This window comes from Scyliorhinus canicula, chromosome 5 (genome assembly GCF_902713615.1).
Source record: "Scyliorhinus canicula chromosome 5, sScyCan1.1, whole genome shotgun sequence".
Taxonomy (NCBI): Eukaryota; Metazoa; Chordata; class Chondrichthyes; order Carcharhiniformes; family Scyliorhinidae; genus Scyliorhinus; species Scyliorhinus canicula.
In genome coordinates this window covers 192,383,210-192,406,834 of record NC_052150.1, presented here as the reverse complement: position 1 = coordinate 192,406,834, position 23,625 = coordinate 192,383,210, and the positions used below count along the sequence as shown (strand labels likewise).

At 46.4% G+C, this 23,625-nt stretch overlaps 1 protein-coding gene across 1 annotated transcript in view; it reads right to left on the bottom strand.

The window, feature by feature from the left end:
• Positions 1-23,625, bottom strand: part of ccny (cyclin Y) — a 122,347-nt gene that overhangs the window by 60,271 nt on the left and 38,451 nt on the right. Inside the window, exons 2-3 of the mRNA XM_038798304.1 lie at positions 23,108-23,182; positions 1,243-1,277 (exon numbers count right to left, since the gene is read on the bottom strand). Coding sequence (XP_038654232.1) covers positions 1,243-1,277; positions 23,108-23,174 — 102 coding nt within the window. The 5' untranslated portion in view covers positions 23,175-23,182. The remainder of the gene's footprint in view (positions 1-1,242; positions 1,278-23,107; positions 23,183-23,625) is intronic.

Sequence of the window (23,625 nt, the reverse complement as noted above, 5' to 3'; positions counted from 1 at the left end):
TTCTTTCTTCATTAACATTGGCTACTGTCATTTGGATACTGTCCTCCCTTTCCCTACAGATAATTTCATCTCATACTCATGCCAGTTTTTGAAACGCCACTGACCAAATTTTAACTTCACAACAACATGAAAACGGAATTCCTTCACTCATTCATGCCTTTTATAAATATGGAAATAATATTTTACTCAAATGGTTTCTTGGTAGTATAGAATTTGTGTATTGCTACTAGAAAAACCGTGCTGTCAAACCGTGCTTGTCTTGTACTCATAAGGACAGATGCAAGAATGGCAAGTTTCAAAGAGAACAACAATTTAGACTGCATGAAAAGGGTGCTGATCAGTTGGCAAATTAGCTCAGATTGGTTGAGACATTGCGAGGGCAAATACGCCAGGGAGCCATTGACGCCATGCTTTTGTTTATTCAAAAAGGTGCAATACTTGGACACATTCCTTTTTCCTGCACGAGACAGGCTCCTGAACATACATATAGCTTCCAGGACGCATATGCGAGCTAATTTGCTAGCCCAAACTTGGGATTGTTCAAGCATGTTCTGCCCAATCATGGCATCAATCTAATGCTAAACATTGAGCTTTGAGTTGGGTAATTGGGAGTCGGTAAATTTCCCAACTTGGTGTGCCTACCTCAGGAGCAAAGAGCCAGAAAACATCCACCAAGCCGCACCTTAACTCACATTGGTGAACATCAGGAACGGGGTCAGGAGTCGGATCCTGGTTGCCATTTTTACACCTTCATAAAGTCTCCATGGCTCCATGAAAATACAGCCCATCACATTGTGTTTTGCAAGCACGGATTGGTTGAGTATGGTCAGTACCTCTGCCAATTGTCTCACAGGCAAAAGGAATATGTCCAGACATTGCAACTTTTTTGAATAAACTAAGGCATGGGGGACAATAGCTCTCTGGTGCATTTGCCATGGCAGCGTCCCGACCAATCAGAGCCAAATTGTCAGACAATCAACATCCCTTTTCTTGTGCAGTGTCAACTGATGCTTCCTTTGAAATTTGACATTCTTGCTTCTGTCTGAATTAGTGCAATGTTAACTCGTATTAGGGTGACAAAGCAACAAAATTATCAGTTCATTCAGAGGATCGATTCTCTTTGACGTCAAAATCTTACAGATAGTCACGTAGCTATAATGACTAAATTCCACGTCAAGACAGTTGAATGGTTATGCCCGAACGATAGGCAGAACCTGAATGCAGCAAGAAAACACCACTTACATGATTTATATAGAGGCTTTTCCGTTTCTCTCTCACTGTAAAACATAGAAGAGTAAAAAGTGTTAAAAAAAAACTTTGAATGACAGCAATAACAACTTGCATTTAATTGTAAAGCTCCCAAAGGAGCTCACGGAGTAAAATTAACACCAAGCCGAGGAAAAAGCGATCGGGTGGGATGGCTGATGGTTTGGTCAAAAAGGTAGGTTAAAAGGAAATGGAGGATTGGAATTGGTAGTGATTGGGGCGGAGGCATTGCAGGACTACAGAAGATGAGAGGGATAGAGATGGATCAAAGGAGAGGGGCATGGAGTGGAAAGGGCGTTCTCTATCTTGGAAACAAAATAAACAGGCGATGGTGGTTTCAGAAGACAACTGGTGGGAGGTCAAATTAAGTCGGTGTCGTCTCTGGTCATGGCAGCATGTTGGTAACAATACATTATGGGAACAAATAAAATCATGTTTATGCCACTTTATTTTCAGTTTTATCCTAGTCTCCCTAACGCCTCAAGCTACCATCACCATCAGTAACAATGGGGACAGCACAACGTTTCAGCTGCAGACATTGCCTCACTTACTCTGTGTGAAAACTTCATGCAGCCACCACTCCGTTTAATTTAAACCCATTACAACATATGTATAAAAGGTTTGACGCAGGATTTGGTGTTGCTACAGTTCCTCTCGACTTTCCATTCCCTCTGCTTGTGACTAGAGTGTGATTTGGAGGAAGGTGATTTGGATACAAAAATTTTCAGTACAGCAAATATTTATCATTCTTGTGAAATTACCTCTGCATGCAATGCGTTCTGAATAATTAACATCCCGATTGCACAGCATTGACTTAACTCTATTTAATTTACAGATTAATACACATGGATGGGATTTCACTGCTTTAACAGCGAACAAGGTTAGCAATCAGTTTACACAAGTGAATAAAATTGATTCAGCTCAGGGTACAAGTTTTCTACCTGTGAAAATGTGAGGTTTAACATATTTTCACCAATTAGTGAACGGCGCAACCAAAGGCTCGCTTGAAGCTGCTGTGAATAGCAGTTAGCCTTCAGAGCAATTCACTATCCCCCCTCATCATTTGAAGACACTGATCCCTCAACTACTTAACTGCGCATATATACAACAGAAATAGACATAGGCAATCTCCACCAGGAGGTGTAACTGAGTTCTAAACGGACTTTCAAAGAGCATACATTTCAGCAAGCAAATAGCTGCCACACTCAATATCAACAGAATGTCAACAAACACACTGCTGATCACATCTTTCCATCCCTTGGTAGAGTATTATGCTGCACAAGAGCATATAATGGCTCTCATTAACAATGGGCATAAATGTGAGGATGTCATGTAAATATATCTCAGAGGACACCCTCAAAGAACATGGGAAAAAGGACTGCTGTTTATTCATCACAAACTTAACCAAGGTAAACTTCACCTGGCTAGCTCCCAACCTAGTCCAATGTGAAATTCAGATGCATTCTACATAAACAGAGAATCAAAATAAGACAAGATGGAAACAAAACTCACACCTGGACCGTCAGAAGGCAACATAGCGGCAGACAGAGTCAAGAGAGGGCACAGTAACACACAAAGGAAACACAGACTGGTAAAACACAAGACTGAATCATGTAACGTGCTGCTGCAGGAGGTCCACGAGTTATCAGAAATTATATTCCTTAAATATTTAAGAATAATGATAATTAATTCATCAATTAATCACAGTACTGGATGGCCTAACATGTATTACTATTACATGTTAAAATACTATTTTCAGGAAGTTGATGTAGAAATTAGAAAGCTAATTTTTTTTGCTAAATGGAAGGACTCTGCGCCTGAGCCAAAATGGCGCTGGAGCCATGATTCCAGATGTCTTGCTATCAAAACTGGGGTGTCATAGATTTACAGTGCAGAAGGAGGCCATTCGGCCCATCGAGTTTGCACCGGCTCTCGGAAAGAGCACCCTACTTATACCCACAGCTCCATCTATTCCCGTAACCCTGCAACCTCATCCAACCCAAGGGCGATTTGGCATGGCCAATCCACCCAACCTGCACATCTTTGGACCGCGGGAGGATACTGGAGCACCCGGTGGAAACCCACACAGACACGGGGAGAACGTGCAGACTCCGCACACACAGCGACCCAAGCGGGAATGGTTGCAGTTTGCACATTCATGGGTCACGGAGGCAACAGGACATGTAAAAATGAAGCTGCCTTCAAACAGATGCAATTTCCGATAGTGGATGTCCAAAACACAACTAGTGGGTTTTAGACATTTGAGCAAAAAGGTTGAAACTTTCTGGAGTTATTTGGAGAGGTCTAGGTAACTAACCCCTTGGGAGAGTTAAAGTGCTCTCTGGGAGAGGTCACAGTGGCTAGCACTGCTTCCTCACAGCGCCAGGGACCCAAGTTCAATTCTGGCTTTGGGTCAGTGTGGAGTTTGCATGTTCTCCCCATGTCTGCATGGGATTCCTCCGGGTGCTCCAATTTCCTCCCACAGTCCAAAGATGTGCCGATTAGGTGAGGTTAAAGGGATACGGTGGGGGAGCTCTTAGAGAGGTTCGGTGCAGACACAATGGGCCAAATGGCCTCCTTCCGCACTGTAGGGATTCTATGAAAGGTCAGGTGCCTTTTGAACTGTTAAAAGTAGACATGGGTGCGCTTAGGAGTGGGTAAACTCTAAGGAACTGTCAAGAATCTCTTAATCTTTGGAATATTAAAAAACAGCCGCCAATTAAAAGAACGAAAAATCATGTAATTTCACTAGCTGCCTGTTCACATACACCCCAAGGAAATCATAGGATTAGCACTGCATAACTAATTCCACAACCTATCACCACAGTGGGGGAGGGGGGGGGGGGGCTTTAAGTTCAGTTTAAATTTACAACTCCAAGTGGTCATATAATATTTGATTGGGGGCGGGGGGGGGGGGTGCATGAATACAAATATTTATTTTCACAAAATTTAAATACATTGATGGGCTTTTATGAATGATTTTTTCTTAAACAGTGAAGTCATCAATAGACACTTAAAATTTTACTTTATTTCATAAGAACTAGGAGCAGGAGTAGGCCATCTGGCCCCTCGAGCCTGCTCCGCCATTCAATTAGATCATGGCTGATCTTTTGTGGACTCAGCTCCACTTTCCGGCCCGAACACCATAACCCTTAATCCCTTTATTCTTCAAAAAACTATCTATCTTTACCTTAAAAACATGTAATGAAGGAGCCTCAACTGCTTCACTGGGCAAGGAATTCCATAGATTCACAACCCTTTGGGTAAAGAAGTTCCTCCTAAACTCAGTCCTAAATCTACTTCCCCTTATTTTGAGGCTATGTCCCCTAGTTCTGCTGTCACCCGCCAGTGGAAACAACCTGCCCGCATCTATCCTATCTATTCCCTTCATTATTTTAAATGTTTCTATAAGATCCCCCCCTCATCCTTCTAAATTCCAACCAACGAGTACAGTCCCAGTCTACTCAACCTCTCCTCATAATCCAACCCCTTCAGCTCTGGGATTAACCTAGTGAATCTCCTCTGCACACCCTCCAGCGCTAGTACGTCCTTTCTCAAGTAAGGAGACCAAAACTGAACACAATACTCCAGGTGTGGCCGCACTAACACCTTATACAATTGCAACATAACCTCCCTAGTCTTAAACTCCATCCCTCTAGCAATGAAGGACAAAATTCCATTAGCCTTCTTAATCACCTGTTGCACTTGTAAACTAACCTTCTGTGACTCATGCACTAGCACACCCAAGTCTCCCTGAACAGCGGCATGCTTTAATATTTTATCGTTTAAATAATAATCCCGTTTGCTGTTATTCCTACCAAAATGGATAACCTCACATTTGTCAACATTGTATTCCATCTGCCAGACCCGAGCCCATTCACTTAACCTATCCAAATCCCTCTGCAGACTTCCAGTATCCTCTGCACTTTTCGCTTTACCACTCACCTTAGTGTCATCTGCAAACTTGGACACATTGCCCTTGGGCCCGGCCCATTTCATCTCACCATTGCTCCTTGGGCCCATCCATAGTGGATTCTGGGTGGGTTGGCATGGAGAGTGTAAGGATAAAGTTTGGGTGATGGCTATGGGTGTTCATGAATTGGCATCAGTGGGCACGACGTTGACATAGGGGCTATAAAGGGCTTTGGGGATGAATGGGGCTCATGGGTTGGCGAGGAGGTTATGAGAGACCATGGGGGCATAAGTTGGCATGGATGGGGTGTGGGAATTGTTAGTGTGTGTGTGTGTGTGTGTGCGCGCGCGTGCGTGTATGCATACACACGGCCATGCGTGGTGGTGGTTGGGGGGGGGGGGGGGGATGAGGGCTGGAGGACTATTTTTGTTTGCTTGTGGATGGGACAAAGGCCTAGAGTACCATGGGGAGCCTTTGAACCAGGCTACCTCACAACCTGGAAGCCCATGTGCAGTCCCTGCACTGTTTCTGGGGTGAGGGAGTGGGCCCAGCTCCCACTATCACCAACGCCCCTGCCCAGAATAAAAATCATCTGCACAGAGCACTTTCCCCGAATTTGGTTTTTGCAGGAATTTCCCTGACTCTGTGCTACTGAATTAGGAGTGCAAATTCAGCCCTTAGGCTCGAAAGCCAACAAACCTGCCAGGGGATGTTGTTTTACAGCAAGTGAGTTTCCATTCAAAGTGAACAATGCTGCGTTAACATTTTTACTCGTTCAAATCTACATGCTCAGCAAGGACAGAAATGAGTATCAACCGTCACAATTTACCAGAGCTGCCACCAACGGAAGGCAGATTTTACACGGATAATTAAGACAAATAACTAAAACCTACATAGCCTTACTGTTCTCGATCACACCTGCTCCTAGTCACCCTATGGATACCCTAGTAGAATGCTCTCATGTACTAATATGCCATTCCCAACTGAGATGTGAAGAAATCCATCCCCAAGACTTGGTCTGTAACCACCACTATGTTACTTCAGAATTATTTGAACTCCTCAACAAGGTATTATTTTAACTCCTTTAAAAGAATGAATGAGTTAACGCAAATCTTTTGCATGGACATTGGTGAATGGATTGATACACACCCTGACGTCTCTTTCAAAAGTGAGTGTCGTTAAATGCCCCCAAGTTTAACACTGATTCAACAGGTATTAAAACTCGACTATTTTTAAGAGTTTCCAAAGGACCTGCACGATTTAAAGAGGTGTATAACTGCACAACCTTCGCCTCCATGTGGTGAGACTGATCTTTTCAAATCCAACTTGTATAACTGTAAATGTGTTCTCTTGCTGCTTTCTCTTTTCCATTGCTCCTCCTGCCCCCAATTCGCAGCTTGGCCACTAGATGGTGAATTTACGCAGGAGTGGTGTTTTACCTCAAGGGAAACAAGACGGGGAGGAGGAGGAGGAGGAAAGGCTGTGCTAACCATCCTGCCCTGTAAGGCATTCTTTTGTTTTGATGATGGAGCAAGTAGATATCTCGGAAGAAGCTTCTATCACAGACATTTAAATCAATCTGGTCAAAACAGAAGGTACAGCAGAAAACAAGACACTACAAGTGAAAGTATAGAGCCCATACTCTGTTGCCAGTTGACAAATAGATACATCAACTCTTCTTTAGAATGCTCAACAGACAATAAGCCTCTCATCAAGCTTAACTGATTATTTTTGTTATTCATATATCTTCTCACTAGTCTTCTCAGCCGTATTTACAAATTAGCCATCCATTCGATATTTACATTTTTAAAATTTAATTTTTACATTTTTCCAACTAAGAGCAATTTAGAGTGGCCAATCCACCTACTCTGCACATCTTTGGGTTGTGGGGGTGAGACCCACACAAACACGGGGAGAATGTGCAAACTCCACACGGACAGTGACCTGGGGCCAGGATCAAACTTGGGTCCTCGGCACCGTGAGGCAGCAATGCCAACCACTGCGCCACCATGCAGTCCGATCCATTAGATATTTAATGAGCTTTCCATACAAGCACCCAATTGCTAATACCTTCAATAGACACCTTTACAAGCAGTATGACAGGCAGCAATGGCCTCCCATCATTGGCATATCTCTACATCATTAAGGGGCTGGTTTAGCTCACTGGGCTAAATCGCTGGCTTTGAAAGCAGACCAAGCAGGCCAGCAGCATGGTTCGATTCCCGTACCAGCCTCCCCGGACAGGCGCCGGAATGTGGCGACTAGGGGCTTTTCACAGTAACTTCATTTGAAGCCGACTCGTGACAATAAGCGATTTTCATTTCATTTCATCACAAGTAAAGTAAGGCAGAGTTCTCTTATGCAGAATAACTGAGCCTGTCTTTTCACATCTGTTATTACTGGGATATGTTTTATAGCTTCTTATCCATCTGAAAATATTAGTCTTTTCTAACACATTCTTGTACTATGCCAGGTTTAGCTACAGAAGACATGGACCTCCATTAGATCAGAGAGAAAGTTGCAAGATGATTCTGCAACTTCTGGTGCTGCTACACTGTGAATGCCTGCTCTCAAAGCTCTCACCACACACACATTGAACGAAGAACAACTTTTATTCATATGGCACCATTAGTATTGTAAAAACATCCCTGGACACTTTGCTGGAGCATTATCAAACAAAATTTGACACCCAGCCATATATGGAGATATTGGACCAAATGAGGAAAAGCTTAGGGAAAGAGGTCGGTAGAATCAAGCAGTAACTTACACAAACAAAAAATTGTTTTAGCTGCTCTCTCATAAATCGGTTTTAACACAGGACTCGTGTATGCTGGAGTTGAAACCTTCCAGCAAGTTCCACTCCTGAAGTCAATGAGGAAACAGTCGTGGGAAAGAAATGAAAAATCCTCAAGCCACCTTCGCAGCTTTGCCCATGTTTGTTGTACAGCACAAGCTATTGCCGATAGTTCACTTCTGTGGCAGTGACACCCCAGGTGGGTAAATACTGGGGCCTCTTCCCACAGACTCAGCCTACCCAAACAGTTCAAAAATGTGCTTTGGTGCTCCAAATCTTCCCCACACAGAAGATCCATCACAAAAACAACAAAGTTACTAGGTATTACAGTTAAACAACTGCAGATGTACAAGTGTGCATACATTCATTGTTAGTTGCCAAGGTGCTGTGGAGTCCACGGCACATATGAATATTGATGTGAATTGTTAACAAAATACTTCATCCTGTGAAGAAAATCCAGAGTTATACCCCTTTCAGTTGCAAAGCACTTTTGTGTTGAGACAGTATGCCCATAATGGAGTAAATTATCATGCAAGACCTGATACATTCACTTATTATGTACAGCACTGTGTTTTCAATATTCCAATTTGATCTGATTTAAAAAAAAAATGTGTGTGTTTAATGTGTGTTTACTACAAGGACCATACCCATTCAGCTCAGTTCATGAAGTACATAGGTCGATCATTCATTTACTTTTGAGTTTATAATTAAACATAATGGCTGCAATTTTCAGGGCCTGTTCGTCACAGTCGCAGATCCCGTTACGACCACTAACTCTCGCGAGAGGCCAAAAACAAGATTTGCTCCGGCAAGAACTCCAAACGCAATCTTCCCGGGCCCTTCCCACTGACGTAGTCAGGTTCACGCCCAGAACTTGATTTGAATGCATTGTAATATCATTAGCGGGTTAATGTCAGATGTTCCGGCCTCCTCAAACCTTCTCGCCCACCAACGCAAGGTCATGAGGGCGTGAATTACTACTGCTTTTTAAAAACAGGGGTCAAACGCCATGGACTCAGAGGGAGGAAGGACGTGAGTATCCCTCTTCACCATGTAGTAGGGAAAGTATCCGGGGGCCAGCTACAGAGAGCGAGTTGTTCGAGGATGCTGGGAATTGGATTGTGGGTGGGGAGGGGGGCAGGTCGGCTGTCTCCCCCCCACCCCCCCCCCCCCCCACCCCCGGAATGGGGGGACGCGGTTGGTGTGTGTGTGTGTTGCCCTGAAGCCTGCTGCGCCTCTGTTTTGAAACTCTTTTGCAGCCCAGAGATATTCTTCAGCCCGTCTTCTAAGCACTCCACAGCCCAGAGTGAATAAAAATGAATTTTTGTTCACACAGTCACCGACTGCCCCGAGACATTCTAGAGGAAGGGTTCTTGTCCAAAAACTTTTTTCACGGCCACAAATGAATCTTCAGCCTGTGTGCCACAAGAAGTGAGAATGCAATCACGGGTAGCAGTTGGCAACGGCCTGGGGTGTGGTCCGAATGGGGGAACAGGGTTCGTTCAGTAGAGGGAGGGAGTGAGGAGACTGGAGGTTGCCAGCCCAAGCGGCTGGCTGGATGAAACCAGAGAAGGCAGGGCAGTAATGATCAGGCGGACAGGAGTGCTGGTCAGGGTGTTATTGCACATTTATTCAAAGTGTAAAGGCATGGCAGCAATTCGATCACAGGATGACAAACCCAGAGTAATAACAGTGCCTATTGGTGTTACCTTTCCCTTCTTTAGAGCATAGTTTTACGCTCCAATACTATTGAGAGTTTTACTCATCCAACTAAATGTCCATCATTTAACCCTCACTAATGTCAGCTGCCCACAGTCTCAAAGTTAAGGCGAGGGGTTGTCGCAAGGGATCAAGGTTGGGTGGGAATGTGTTCAGCCTCGCAGATGCGACCACCCGAATGTCCTTGGGGATCCAATAGCTCTCAAGGTTCACATGGGCATTCAGTTGACCTTGTACATGATTGATGGGCGACCATTCAAGCCGCCAGCCAGAGACCCCAGTGCTGCTGATACCAAGGGAGGGAACGACCAGATGTGGGCAGCACGGTAGCACTAGTGGATTGCATTGTGGCTTCACAGCGCCAGGGTTCCAGGTTCCATTTCCCGCTGGGTCACTGTCTGTGTGGAGTCTGCATGTTCTCCCCTTGTCTGCGTGGGTTTCCTCCCACAGTCCAAAGACGTGCAGGTTAGGTGGATTGGCCATCATAAATTGCCCTTAGTGACCAAAAAGGTTAGGAGGGGTTATTGGGTTGCAGGGATAGGGTGGAAGTGAGGGCTTAAGTGGGCTGGTGCAGACTCGATGGGCGAATGGCCTCCTTCTGCACTGTATGTTCTATGTAATTCTATGTAATGTGAACCCACTGCCGACTCTGAAGGGGCAAAGGCAACGACTGAGGCTGGTCAAATGATGACGTTAGACATTTATAAGTGCTGGCCGTCGGAGATGGTGCAGGATTGACAGCTTCCAGGACCAGGATGACAAGGGGTGTTGAGAGGGGTTGATGGTATCTAGCTGGAACTGTCTTTCTCTCTTCCGCTCATCCCTGCCATATTACCGATTTGTCAGAATGGAGCCAGTGAAATTGGAAATCATTCTCATTACAATGCTGGAGGAAGACGGGTTTCAGAAGCTCAGAGATGCCCAACCCAGGGAGGAGGCAGCACCAGGAGGCCACTGACCAGGCTCAAGGGCCGGCCACCCATCAGGCCGAAGAGGGGGCTCAAAGGTATCGGAGAAGACGACCTAGGATTTACCGGACCCGGGTGTCCTTCATGGAGCTCAAGACACCACGTGCAGCAGGAGATTCCACCGCAACAAGGAGACAGTCCGGCACCTAATAATCACTTATCGTCACAAGTAGGCTTCAATGAAGTTACCGTGAAAAGCCTCTTTCCAGCATTCTAGTCACATTCTAGCAAGCCTCACTCCACATGAAGGAGGAATGCACCCACTCCCTATGGCCGTGAAGGTCACAGCAGCCCTGAATCTTTATGCAACAGGTTCACTCCAGGGCACAACCAGTGACCTTTGTGGGTTACCTCAGACACAGCCCATAAATGCATCCACGAGGTTACAGATGCTCTGTAAGCCCCGGGCCTCGGATTACAAAACTTCAACCTCAATCAGGCCCAGCAAGGTGAGGGGGCTGCGGGATTTGAATCCATTGCTGGACTGCCACAGGTCCAGGGGGACATCGATGGGACATATGTGGCATTGAGAACACCGTGGCAACAGCGAGTCTCCTTTATCGAGCACAAGGGATTCCACTCCCTTACTGTACAGCTCATCAGTGATCAGCCCGTGAAAATTATGCATTCCTGTGCACGTTTGCATGCAGGACAGCTTTGTCCGGGGACACTGACAGCTCCCCATGGTCTTCGAGAACCGCTGCAGGCTGCCGGGATACTCATGGGAGTCAAGGGGTAACCATTGAGATCTTAGCTGATGGTGCGTGAGACCAAGGTGGAGTCCTGGTATAATAAGGTTCACAATGCCACCCGGTCAGTTATTGGGCAGTGCATTGGTGTTCTGAAGATACGCTTCCGCTGCCTTCACTGGTCCGCTGGGGGCCATTCAGTAAACATCCAGGAGGTCTCCCACATTGTCATGGTGTGCTGGGCCTGGGTTGTCAATGTGATTGAGTTATCTGTCAAGGCAAGAGAGTGATAATGACTCAAAAGTGAGGAACGCTGTGAAGATCCTCAGATTCTGCTCATGCCTACTGATTGCGCACTGAATCCTGGGTTCACGTCTGAATGTGTTGGGGGCACATTTCTTTGTTCCAAAGAGGTAAAGGGCAAGTGGAACGATTCAGAGTGGTGGCGCTGTCATTCCAGGATGTCTGTCACTGGGGGTTTCATTGGGTCTCATTGTTGGCATTGATTGAAGGGCCTGTGGGAGGTGCGGAGTTTAGATGGGGTGATGACCTTTCCCTGTGGGAGAAGGGTCAAAGATCCCTCTCCCACAGCCTCAGGTGGTGAGGCTTTGAACAAGAACATTTTTAAATTAGGTGATGAGTGTTAATGACACATCTTTAAGCCCGATCAGCGCCTGACTTAACCCGTGCCTACTCTTTGCACCAAGAACACTCCTTAATCTTACGAGGCCTACCGCTACATTCAGGTGTGTAACCAGGAAGCAAATCAGAGGTGAAGGCGGCCTACTGCCTTCTGCACCCTGTAGCTGGAGATGCTCTTGGCGGGCATCCTCTGTAGATCTGGACCTGGCCGACTTTCAGGTGTCACTGGTGTTGCTGCGTCACCAGGTTAAGCCCACTGCCCCCAAATGCGCTGGTGTCAGGAAGGGGGGATTCAGAATGGCTAGTCACTGCCAGAGTCTCCTTAGTGGAAAGCCCCGGGACGTGCGCCAGCACTTCATCCTCCCTTGAGGTGTTTGTCGGCTCCAGAAGCCTCACCGTCACCTGGCACTGCCAGTCCTTCTGGTCCGCCATTGTCTGGACCATGCTCTTGAGACCCTCAGCCATGGACCTCAGAGACTGCGCCGCCTTGGACTCATTCACTCGAGGCTCTGACATCTTGACCCAGGCTTTCCACAGCGGTCACCATACTTGCAGTGTTGGCTTGGGTGCAATGCAAAGCCGACAACATCGCTTGTGACTGAAGACTACTCCAATCGGCCTTGCAGTTGCAGGAATGTTGACAACCCCTTCCAGATCTGCCTTTGCATCTCCAGCGGCTTAGAAAGGAATCTGTTCCAAAATACTACACCTGGTTGCGGAACAGTTGAGTCCTGGGATCCAGCGGACCTCAGACTGCCCACTCCCTGGGACATTCGATCCTGGCTCCGGGTCACTGTCTGTATGCACATTCTCCCCATGTTTGCGTGGGTCTCAACCCCACAACCCAAAGGTGTGCAGGGTAGGTGGCTTGGCCACGCTAAACTGCCCCTTAATTGGAAAAAAAAACAATTGGGTACCTTAAATTTTTTAAAAAAGTAAATGGCAAGGACAAGGGTTTGGGCACTTAACTCACACGAGACAGATTATCTGGATAAAGGTGCAGTGGATCCTCACTTTTCTGCCACAGGCCAACATTGATGCCCCTGACGGCAAACCCCGGGTCCTCCCCTGCAGGCTCCATTGTCCTTTCCTCGTAGGGAGTCCGAATGTGGAGTTCAGGCATGCTCCTGCTGCATGTTGTGGGCTATCTTCTCCGGCAGGAAACCAAAGGGAACATTGTGGGTCAGACACCTGGCAGGTCAGAGGTCAAGGACAACTGGCCTTCGTGGGCACCAAGCCTAGACAGAAAGGGGTTGTGAAGAGAACATACAATGCAGAAGGCCATTCGGCCCATCGAGTCTGCACCGACCCACTTAAGCCCTCACTTCCACCCTATCCCCGTAACCCAATAACCCCGCCTAACCTTTTTGGACACTAAGGGCAATTTATCATGACCAATCCACCTAACCCGCACGCCTTTGGACTGTGGGAGGAAACCGGAGCTCCCGGAGGAAACCCACACAGACTTGGGGAGAACGTGCATACTCCGCACAGACAGTGACCCAGCGGGGAATCGAACCTGGGACCCTGGCGCTGTGAAGCCACTTGTGCTACCATGCTGCCCGAGTGCTGGAGCAGGAGGGTGCGGTTGAGGATGATGATGGGAGGGTCAGGTGTTGGAAGGATGCGAGGTGGCAGCAAGTGGGTTACCGGTGACAGTCCAGGGGTGATGGGAGGGGTTGAAACAAAGGGGAGACAAGGTGCGCTCGCCCTTGCAGTTTGTCATTCATGGCTTTTCGGCATCGAATCCCCGTCCTCGTGGTCATGCTGCTGGCACTTACAAGTGCTGCCACCACCTCCCAGGCGGGGACTGGTGACGTTGCTTGTGGCCTGCCTCTCCTCCACGGCATCCAAAAATCTGCCGAGGGCTCCCTCTGAAAATCTAGGGGCAGGTTTTCTAGCTGCCATCCTCTTGGCCTGAATGAGAGGGAGTGCTGAGATTCCATTTATTCGCAGCGTTCAGCTGACCCCCATTTTTCAGGGAAATTCCGCCCAATGTTTTTACTGTCAGCGGAGATTGAAAATATGGTACATATTGATAAGTGGGGCAATTAGAAGGAGCAGGTATGGTTTTACAAAATTAGGAAAGCAGTCTTTTCACAAGATTTACTCGACCTACTGGCATCAAATTGCTTTGAGAAGCAAACCACAAGTATATGTTTTGGTCAGTATGTTATAGTGCGCAATATGCTTCTTCTGTGACTATCTTAATTATCCAACCAAATCATTTATCATCCCAAAGGCCAGAGCTGTAATCGCACGACTCCACCCTGAAGTTGAAAAACTCAAACTGCTCCCCAGACATTCGGGACTAGGCTCATCATCCCCTGAAGCACAGCAAGAGTAATCACAGGGGGTGGCAGCGAAGCAGTACTTTTTAAAAAAACTGTACTTTCCATAAATCCATTAAAAACCTCCTCAAATATTCAGCAGAGTTGCAGTCAGGATAACACTGCTTGATAAAGTACTGAGCCACATAGGAGGAGCCACGGAACATGTGAAGGTCAGACTAATTTAGCCAATCTTGGGTCATGGGAGTACTAGAACTGAACTCCGCATCCCTGGGCATCTTGTCAATCATAAAGGAGCCCATTAAATATGAAGCTTTTTATTCATTTCCGATGGTTCGAAGACGTGTATGCATCAGGATCATTAAGAGTTCGATGTTAGCCTTCTACCAACCCTTCTACTAACCCTAACCCTAACCTTTGACAATTTATTTAATTCAGAAAATGATTAGACTAAAATAAACATTTTTAGGTGTCTGACTTCTCAGCATGAGACTTATTGCTCATCATATTCAGAAGATCGATCCCATTTTAAGTATATGACTTTAATATCGATTTTTCTGCACTATCAAAGCCCGATTTGTCAAATAAAATAACAATACAGTTAAGAACTCACAAAGTGCACCATATTTGCTCCCCCATCTCTGCTTTGCAAATGCCCATCCAATTATTTATTCATCGGCTGTTACTCAGACTGTATAAATACTGTATTTTAAGCTCTTTAAGCTGTCCTATTATCAAAAGTACAATACAGCAATTTTCTAAATAAAATAGCTTGGGACAGTGCACTTTGTATCTCCACCTCTTGCCCGACCAATTATACTCAAAAGTCACATTTTCAAATATTTTAAACACTGTGTATTCTGCACAACTCCATGAAAAAAATTATAGCAAATCATTTCTGCATTTGACAGGACCATAAATTCAAAGCCATTTCTCCAACACAATGGAATTCAGTTTAAACCTTTTATCAGCGAGTGACACAGAAGCTCTTTGACTAATTATGTACATGTTTTTGAAAGAGGCTGGAACAATGCATTTTGGTGTTTCGTTCTACTGGAAATGGGCACTGGTGACACAAAAAAAGCTGCAGCAAATATTTTTTTTAAATCCCAAATCTTCCCCCACCTGCGTCGTCGTGGTCAAATACATGAAGAATTTATAAACCATAAACTTGGTGTAGATCGGCTTTTGAGCCCTGCAAAATCAGTTGAAAGGCAGGCTCATGGACTACCAATAGCTATGGGGCAGTAGACATGGGCGGGATTCTCCGACCCCCACCGGTGATTCTCTGGCCCGCGATGGGCCGAGTGGCCGTCCGTTTTCAGCCAGTCCCTCCGGCGTATATGACACCAGAATATTTGCCGGCGGGACCTGGCTGCGTGGGCGGCCTCCGTTGGGGGGTGGGGAGTATCTAGCCCCGGGAGGTGCCCCCATGGTGGCCTGGTCTGCAATCGCGGCCTACCGATCCGCGGGCGAGCCTGTGCCGTGGGGGCACTCTAATCGTCCGCGTCGGCCGCTGTGGTCCTCCGCAATGGCCGACGCGGAGGTGAAACCCCCCCCGCGCATGCGCTGGCCGCCCTTCAGTGCCGGTTGGTGTGGCGCCAAGCCTCTGCCCCGTTGGCTGGTGTGGCGCAAACCATTCCGGCGCCAGCCTAGCCCCTGAAGGTGCGGAGGATTCCATACCTTTGAGACGGCACGATGCCAGAGTGGTTCACGCCACTCCTCGGGGCCGGGACCCCCGGCCCCGCCGGGTAGGGGAGAATCCTGCCGCTTCAAGGTAACTACCTGCGTCGGATGTAGCCCAACTTTACAGCTATTACTTTCAATTTAGTGTTTGTTTTAAATATTTTCCTAATTTAGAGATTTGCAAGAACTCCACAAGAGTCCAGAGCACATAAACTGGCCATTTCACCCAACTGGCATATGCCAAGTTTTATTCTCCACACAAGCCCCATCCAACGTTTTATAACCCTATCAGGATAATGTTCTATTTATTCGTCACTTATCTTGTTTGCTCCTAAATGTATCCTTGCTATTTGCCTGAACTAAACTACTGGGTGATAATGCATATCATATGCTTGACTGACACTCCATCCACCAACATTCACACCCTCCACCACTGACGCACAGTAGCAGCAGTGTGTACCATCTACAAGATGCACTGCAGGAACTCACCAAGGCTCCTGAGGCAGCACCATCCAAACCCACGACTACTACCATCTAAACGGACAAAGGCAGCAGATACATGGGAACACCACCAGCTGGAAGTTCCCTTCCAAGTCAGCAGCCATCCTGACTTGGAAATGTATCGCAGTTCCTTTACTCGTCACTGGGTCAAAACCCTGGAACACCCTCCCTAACAGCACTGTGGGTGCACCTACACACTATAGACTGCAGCGGTTCAAGAAGGCAGCTCACCGCCATCTTCTCAAAGGTAATCTCCCGCGGAGATTCCTCAAGGAGGCCGCTCGAGTTCCCGCCACGTTCCCGCTGGCGTGATTTACATCTGGTTCCACCCGGCGGGAGCTGATGATGGTGGCTGGTCGTGGCCGTCCTGGTGGGGTGGGGGGGGGGGGATCAGACTCCAGGGGGGGCCTCCACGATGGCCTGGCAACCGATCGGTGGGTGCGCGCATTCCGGAGGGGGGTTCTCTTCTTTCGTGCCAGGCCGCTGTAGGGCTCCGCCATGTTGCCCGGGGCCGGTGCGAAAACGGAAACGGCTGCCGTGCACATGTGCGGACCCGTGGTCCCGTACTGGCAGCAGGAGCTGCAGAGCGCACACCGGGGCCCTGCTATCCTTCGTAAAACCGGAGAAACATTCTGGACTTTTTTGAAAAAGTCCAGATTGATCCGTGCCCGTTTTTTGGCGGGCGTGGGGACATAGCCCCATTATTAGAGAATCCCGACCATAATATTTACAGCACAGGAGGCCATTCAGCCTCATGTGTCCAGGCCTGCTCACCAAAAAGCTGGCTCCAAAGGCTGTCTTTCCATTGTAACAATGCTATTTTTTCTTTTAAAATAATTATCCAATTCAAAAGAGCCCTCGTCGTCTGAGCTGTTGCTGATAAACATACCTTAGTATTGTTATCATCCTGGCGACTCTTACATAATTTCTCAACAATGGAAACCAGATTTCTCAACAGTACCTTCCAAGTGTGGTCTTCCGAGGTTGAAAGTAAGTTGAACATAAATTCTTTGCTTTTCAATTCAATCCAGTGCTTGGTTTTCTCCATTATTATTTTAACCATTTGTGTATCTGGGCCTCTGAATTACTAGCCCAGTAACATTCCTACTACTCTAACACCTCCCCACCCCCCTTTGCCGTGTCCATGACCCTTCCACAAATCTATTCATGTCTTGTACCTCATCACATTCTACCTCAAGACACCACCACCCCCAGCGTCCAAAGAATTGGTACAAATGAAAATCCAACAGGTGAGGGAGGGAGTTGAAGCATCTCGAGTGCACACTGTCCATAAAAAGGTTATTGATTTCCTGCATTCAATAAAGTTTTTCCCATACCATAATCAATATAGACAATTAGGGCTTGCAATGCCAGTGCACTATTATACTAAGAATGCAGGCCATTTTTGAATGACCTTAATCTCCAGAAGCATTAAGAGCCAGTGTTTGGAACTTGGGTCACTTTTACTTGCGACTTCCTCTTCTGATGTGCGCTGCAATGCTCACTGGCCGTTCGGTCACTTGCACGTGATTTATTTTTTAAACAATTAAAGTTAATGGTCTGCCTCCTGAGCAGAAGTGCAAAACTGCATAGCACAGGTAACCACAGTGGTTTTCAGGGGTTCCCCCTCCGCAATAGTGGACTGGCAGCTGTGGCCACTTTTTATTTTACCTTTTTAAAAAGTGTTCTGTGGTGTCGCCATTTTGACATGTCCTCTTCCTTCACTGACCCATCGGCAGCTCCCACCTCTTGAGGGTGGAGGTGCTGATATTCCAGCGCAAGAGGGCCTCCCATTGGCCCTGCGGCCTCAGGAGCCTACCTGCCACCCTCAACTGGATGGCGTTTCAGGAAAGAGGTTACCTCTTTGAAAATCGAAACCAGGGTCCCGTCCCCGACAGTTCCAGGATCCCAACTTGAATTCGGCCTGGCTTCGGGATAGGGGGGGTGAAAGTCCAGCCCAATGAGTCTGCCAACCCTACTCTTATAAGAAATAGACATGGGTGGCTGGCACGCATCGACCCATGGCCTGAGGTAGTGAGGATGGGCCATTCACAGGGGCTGGTTCAGCACACTGGGCTAAATCGCTGGCTTTGAAAGCAGACCCAGGCAGGCCAGCAGCACGGTTCAATTCCCGTACCAGCCTCCCCGAACAGGCGCCGGAATGTGGCAACTTGGGGCTTCTCACAGTAACTTCATTTGAAGCCTCCTCGTGACAATAAGCGACTTTCTTTCATGGCCCCCTGCCCAAACCCAGTACAAAAATCGGAGATATGCTTAAAATGCTAGCTGTGCAAGTTTCAATCCCAAATCTTAACTAGAATTTTGGTATTTACAAAATTTAATGTAGAAATTATGAAATTACTGTAGTATCTTTCTCTTTGATAGTTCCAGGGAAAATGTGTTTCTATTGTGACCATTTTTAGAGAAGCTGTATTAAAGTGTACTTGGGTTCATTCTCAATCCATTTTTGATGTAAAAGCAGAGGGCTATCAAAATAAAGGCAAAGCCAATACACTTTGCTGTTACTTATGAGTAAATGATGCAGCAACTATAGGCAAGGAGCAGATGGGATTAAATGTGCATATTCAAAAATTGCTGTTCAAGTTGCACCACTCCCATTAACTTCTTACAATGGCATTTTGCCTGTAGTCTCCTTGGGTTTACTTATGGAACTTCGAGTTTATCCGTTAAACTCTCCACAGTGTGTCAAAGTAAGGCGTTTGATAAGGTTCCCCACGGTAGGCTATTGCAGAAAATAAGGAAGTATGGAATTGAAGGTGATTTAGCGGTTTGGATCAGTAATTGGCTAGCTGAAAGAAGACAGAGGGTGGTGGTTGATGGCAAATGTTCATCCTGGAGTTCAGTTACTAGTGGTGTACCGCAAGGATCTGTTTTGGGGCCACTGCTGTTTGTCATTTTTATAAATGACCTGGAAGAGGGTGTAGAAGGATGGGTTAGTAAATTTGCAGATGACACGAAGGTCGGTGGAGTTGTGGATAGTGCTGAAGGATGTTATAGGATACAGAGGGACATAGATAAGCTGCAGAGCTGGGCTGAGAGGTGGCAGATGGAGTTTAATGCGGAAAAGTGTGAGGTGGTTCACTTTGGAAGGAGTAACAGGAATGCAGAGTACTGGGCTAATGGCAAGATTCTTGGTAGTGTAGATGAACAGAGAGATCTCGGCATCCAGGTACATAAATCCCTGAAAGTTGCCACCCAGGTTAATAGGGCTGTTAAGAAGGCATATGGTGTGCTAGCCTTTATAAGCAGGGGGATTGAGTTTCGGAACCACAAGGTCATGCTGCAGCTGTACATAACTCTGGTGCGGCCGCACCTGGAGTACTACGTGCAGTTCTGGTCACCACATTATAGGAAGGATGTGGAAGCTTTGGAAAGGGTTCAGAAGAGATTTACTAGGATGTTGCCTGGTATGGAGGGAAGGTCTTACGAGGAAAGGCTCAGGGAATTGAGGTTGTTTTCGTTAGAGAGGAGAAGGCTGAGAGGTGACTTAATAGAGACATATAAGATCGTCAGAGGGTTAGATAGGGTGGACAGTGAGAGTCTTTTTCCTCGGATGGTGATGACCAACACGAGGGAACATAGCTTTAAATTGAGGGGTGATAGATATAGGACAGGTATCAGAGGCAGTTTCTTTACTCAGAGAGTAGTAGGGGTGTGGAACGCCCTGCCTGCAACAGTAGTAGACTCGCCAACTTTAAGGGCATTTAAGTGGTCATTGGATAGACATATGGATGAAAATGGAATAGTGTAGGTCAGATAGGCTTCAGATGGTTTCACAGGTCGGCGCAACATCGAGGGCCGAAGGGCCCGTACTGAGCTGTAGTGTTCTATGTTCTAAATCTCTTCATTACAAGTGTACCCTTTAATGATGTGAAAAGTGTTGATGAATGTCAATCAGCCTCTCACCTCATTCCTTCAGGTTTTGAATTTGAGCTGTGACCTTATCAGCTCACACGCTCAGGCAAAAAATAAGCGAGCTAAAGGTCGTACGGTAAGTCTACATTACAGGGGACACCTGCTGCAACGAAGTCTGGCCCAAGGACGAGTGTCTATGGAAAATTGCTGAAGTAGTTTTGAGTTCACAATTCCCCTCCATGAGTGGAATCATGGAGATCATAAAGATCATTGTTTGTTCTTAGTAGTTCTGACCCCCTAGTTGCCGTTACCCTTTTGCCTAGATACAGTTAAACAGGCAGTTTCTGAGAAACGACCGTGGCTGTCTGTCAGTGAGATAGCAAGCCTCTGGAATGTTGAGCTAGTGGCTAATGGAAGTTATTACAAAACTAAAAGGTAAAGGTCATGGAAGGTAAATAATCCAATGGCTTGAAGTTAACGGTATAATAGCCATAAAGTCCATGTTTTAAGTTGCCTTGATTCAAATTATTTGACTTCAATGATGTGGATATAAATGTGGTTTGCATGTGCAATAGCATTAATATTTCCATTTTATCACAGATTCGTGCTGGACCCGATGTCATGCCACCGATTTTAGAGCCACCTAACCCTGGCCCTCCAACTCCTGGCTTCCCCTGCTTCCTGACCTGCTTGTTGCCTCTCCTGCTCCCTGACCTTCCTCCTCAGCAACCTTACCCGCTCGCTACCTTATCTGCTCGCCTACCCTCCCACTGCACAAACTTCACCCTTGCAACCTCATCCTCACTACCTCTTCCGCTCTCCTACCCTCCCACTTCATGACATGACCGTCCCAATTACTGCCTCCCCCTAATTACCTCTGTTGCTCTCTGACCCTCCTGGTCAGCACCTCCCTTCCCCCTCACAACTCTTCGTTCTGCCTCACTTGCGAGCCCCCTCCCACCACCAGAGGGAAGCTGCAAACAAGACGGATCAGGAGGGTCAGCGAATGGGAGGGGCAGGTGCGCGGGAGGGTCAGAATACGGTTGAGGAGGCAAGCGGGAGGATCGGCAAGCTGTGAGGTTGGGAAACTGGAGCCGTGGCAAGCAGCAGATAAATTGTTAGCGTATTTCTTTTAAGAGTACTTTTAGCAGCTTCCTAGCCTACCTACCTTTCTCTACCTAGCCGCGGCTGGGGTGAAAAGAAGGAAATCAATTTCTTCTATTAGACAGAATAACATCAGCTATGTAATTTTTCAAGAACAAAACAAATAAATTCTTGAAAATTTACCATCTGTAAGGCTGAATGACCTCCATTCTCTTAATTATAAATAGGGCACCAGTAAAGACTTGTTAGTGGAAGCAAAGCTGGTTGTTGGTCTATAAACCTTAGTCAACTATTTTAGGACTTAAACAACACAATGTGGCACAGTACAATAATACACCTTTCTTTCGAAGGATAGTTAATTAAAGCCACACTCTATTGTTAACCCATTTGCCACTTAAACTCCTGCTGCGTTTTGTTAGGTTGTCTAATCAATGTCAAATTGCCTTATTATGAAACAGAGGCATGGGATATGTTGCAGTCAATCACCTATTCTTTTGAATAATTCAAACATACTACTCAGACGAGGCCTGGCTAATTAGGCAACTTCATCTTAATTAAGTGGCGCAACCGATGGATGAGAAACAGAATTACCATGAAGTATCTTCGTGTCTTAAAGATGAAAATGTCCTAAGAACACAAATCGACCATCATTTAATTGATCAATAGCAGAAGATCTCCCATTTCTCCAGTGCAGCATTACCTCAGACACTCAAAAATATATCGCAAAAATATTGCAAACAATTAACTGATTTTTAAAGTGTGATTCCTTGGTTAAGCAGGAGCTATGGGCAGCACGGTAGCACAGTGGTTAGTAATGTTGCTTCACGGCGCCAGGGTCCCAGGTTCGATTCCCGGCTTGGGTCACTGACCGTGCGGAGTCTGCAAGTTCTCCCTGTGTCTGCGTGGGTTTCCTCCGGGTGCTCCGGTTTCCTCCTACAAGTCCTGAAAAATGTGCTGTTAGGTAATTTTGACATTCTGAATTCTTCCTCAGTGCCCCCGAGCAGGCGCCGGAATGTGGCGACTAGGGGCTTTTCACAGTAACTTCATTGCAGTGTTAATGTAAGCCTAATTGTGACAATAAAGATTATTATTATTAATTTTCACGCAACAACAAATGAATGAATGCCCAGAAGATTTGTTTTGGGAGTAGTGCTTGAAGGATGAGTGATGTCCACCATACCATCTCTCATTCTCCTTCAAATCCTGTTGAGATCTTTACATTCACTCAAGTCGGCAGATGAGTAGGGCTTCAATTTAGTGCTTCATTAAAAAGACAGCACTTCTTACAGCGCAGCATACTCAGTGCTGTGGTGAAGTGCTAGTCAACTCTCCGTGAGACTAATAAACCCCATAATCATAGAAGCGTCTCTCCACTGATCCATGCATCATTTGTGGTGTAAAAGGTGTGCTCAAATCACATCTGGATTTACCTCAGTGCAGTTCTGGTCGTGTGGGAATATTTTACTGCAGTTGAGAAGGTGGAAGCAAGAAAAAGAGACAACTTCAAATTGACCAAATGAAAGTTTGAAGATTAAATTAAATTGATCTTGATGGCGTTCTGCAAGTATAAACGTTTTTATTATTGTGTGGTAAAATTCAGTCAAACAATCTTATCCCTAACGGAGTAACCACTACTTCATAAGTGAAAGACTACTCACCGTCTGTCTGAGACTTGCTCAGAAACATCGTACTAGCACGGGGGTGGTCCGAGGGATTAAATTCCATGTTTAAATCTAAGGAGATAAAAGAGAAAATAAATAATTACCACCCGCAACAAAGTGGTTAGCATGATCAGCAACCTATCTATTAGCATACACATCCAATCTCTCTATCACTGGCCTATCCTGGCTGCAGTGCACACAACTTACAGGATGCAGCACAGCTGCAACTCAGGAACCAGTGACCTCTGCCACATAGGAGGACAGGAAAGCAGGTGCTCCAGTCACACACCATTCTGACTTGGGCATCAAAATCTTGAACCTCTCTACCCATATCACAGCCTTGACCTTGCCGTGTTCATCTTCAACTGCCCGTTCCCATTCACCCTTCTTGTCCCCATAGAAGATGAGGCCACAGAACCTCGAGTACAGGAGGCAGTTAATAGGTCCTTTCGGCCTGTATCAGCGCTCGGAAACAGTTATCCAGGTGTTCCACCACCACATCTCCCCACAGCCCT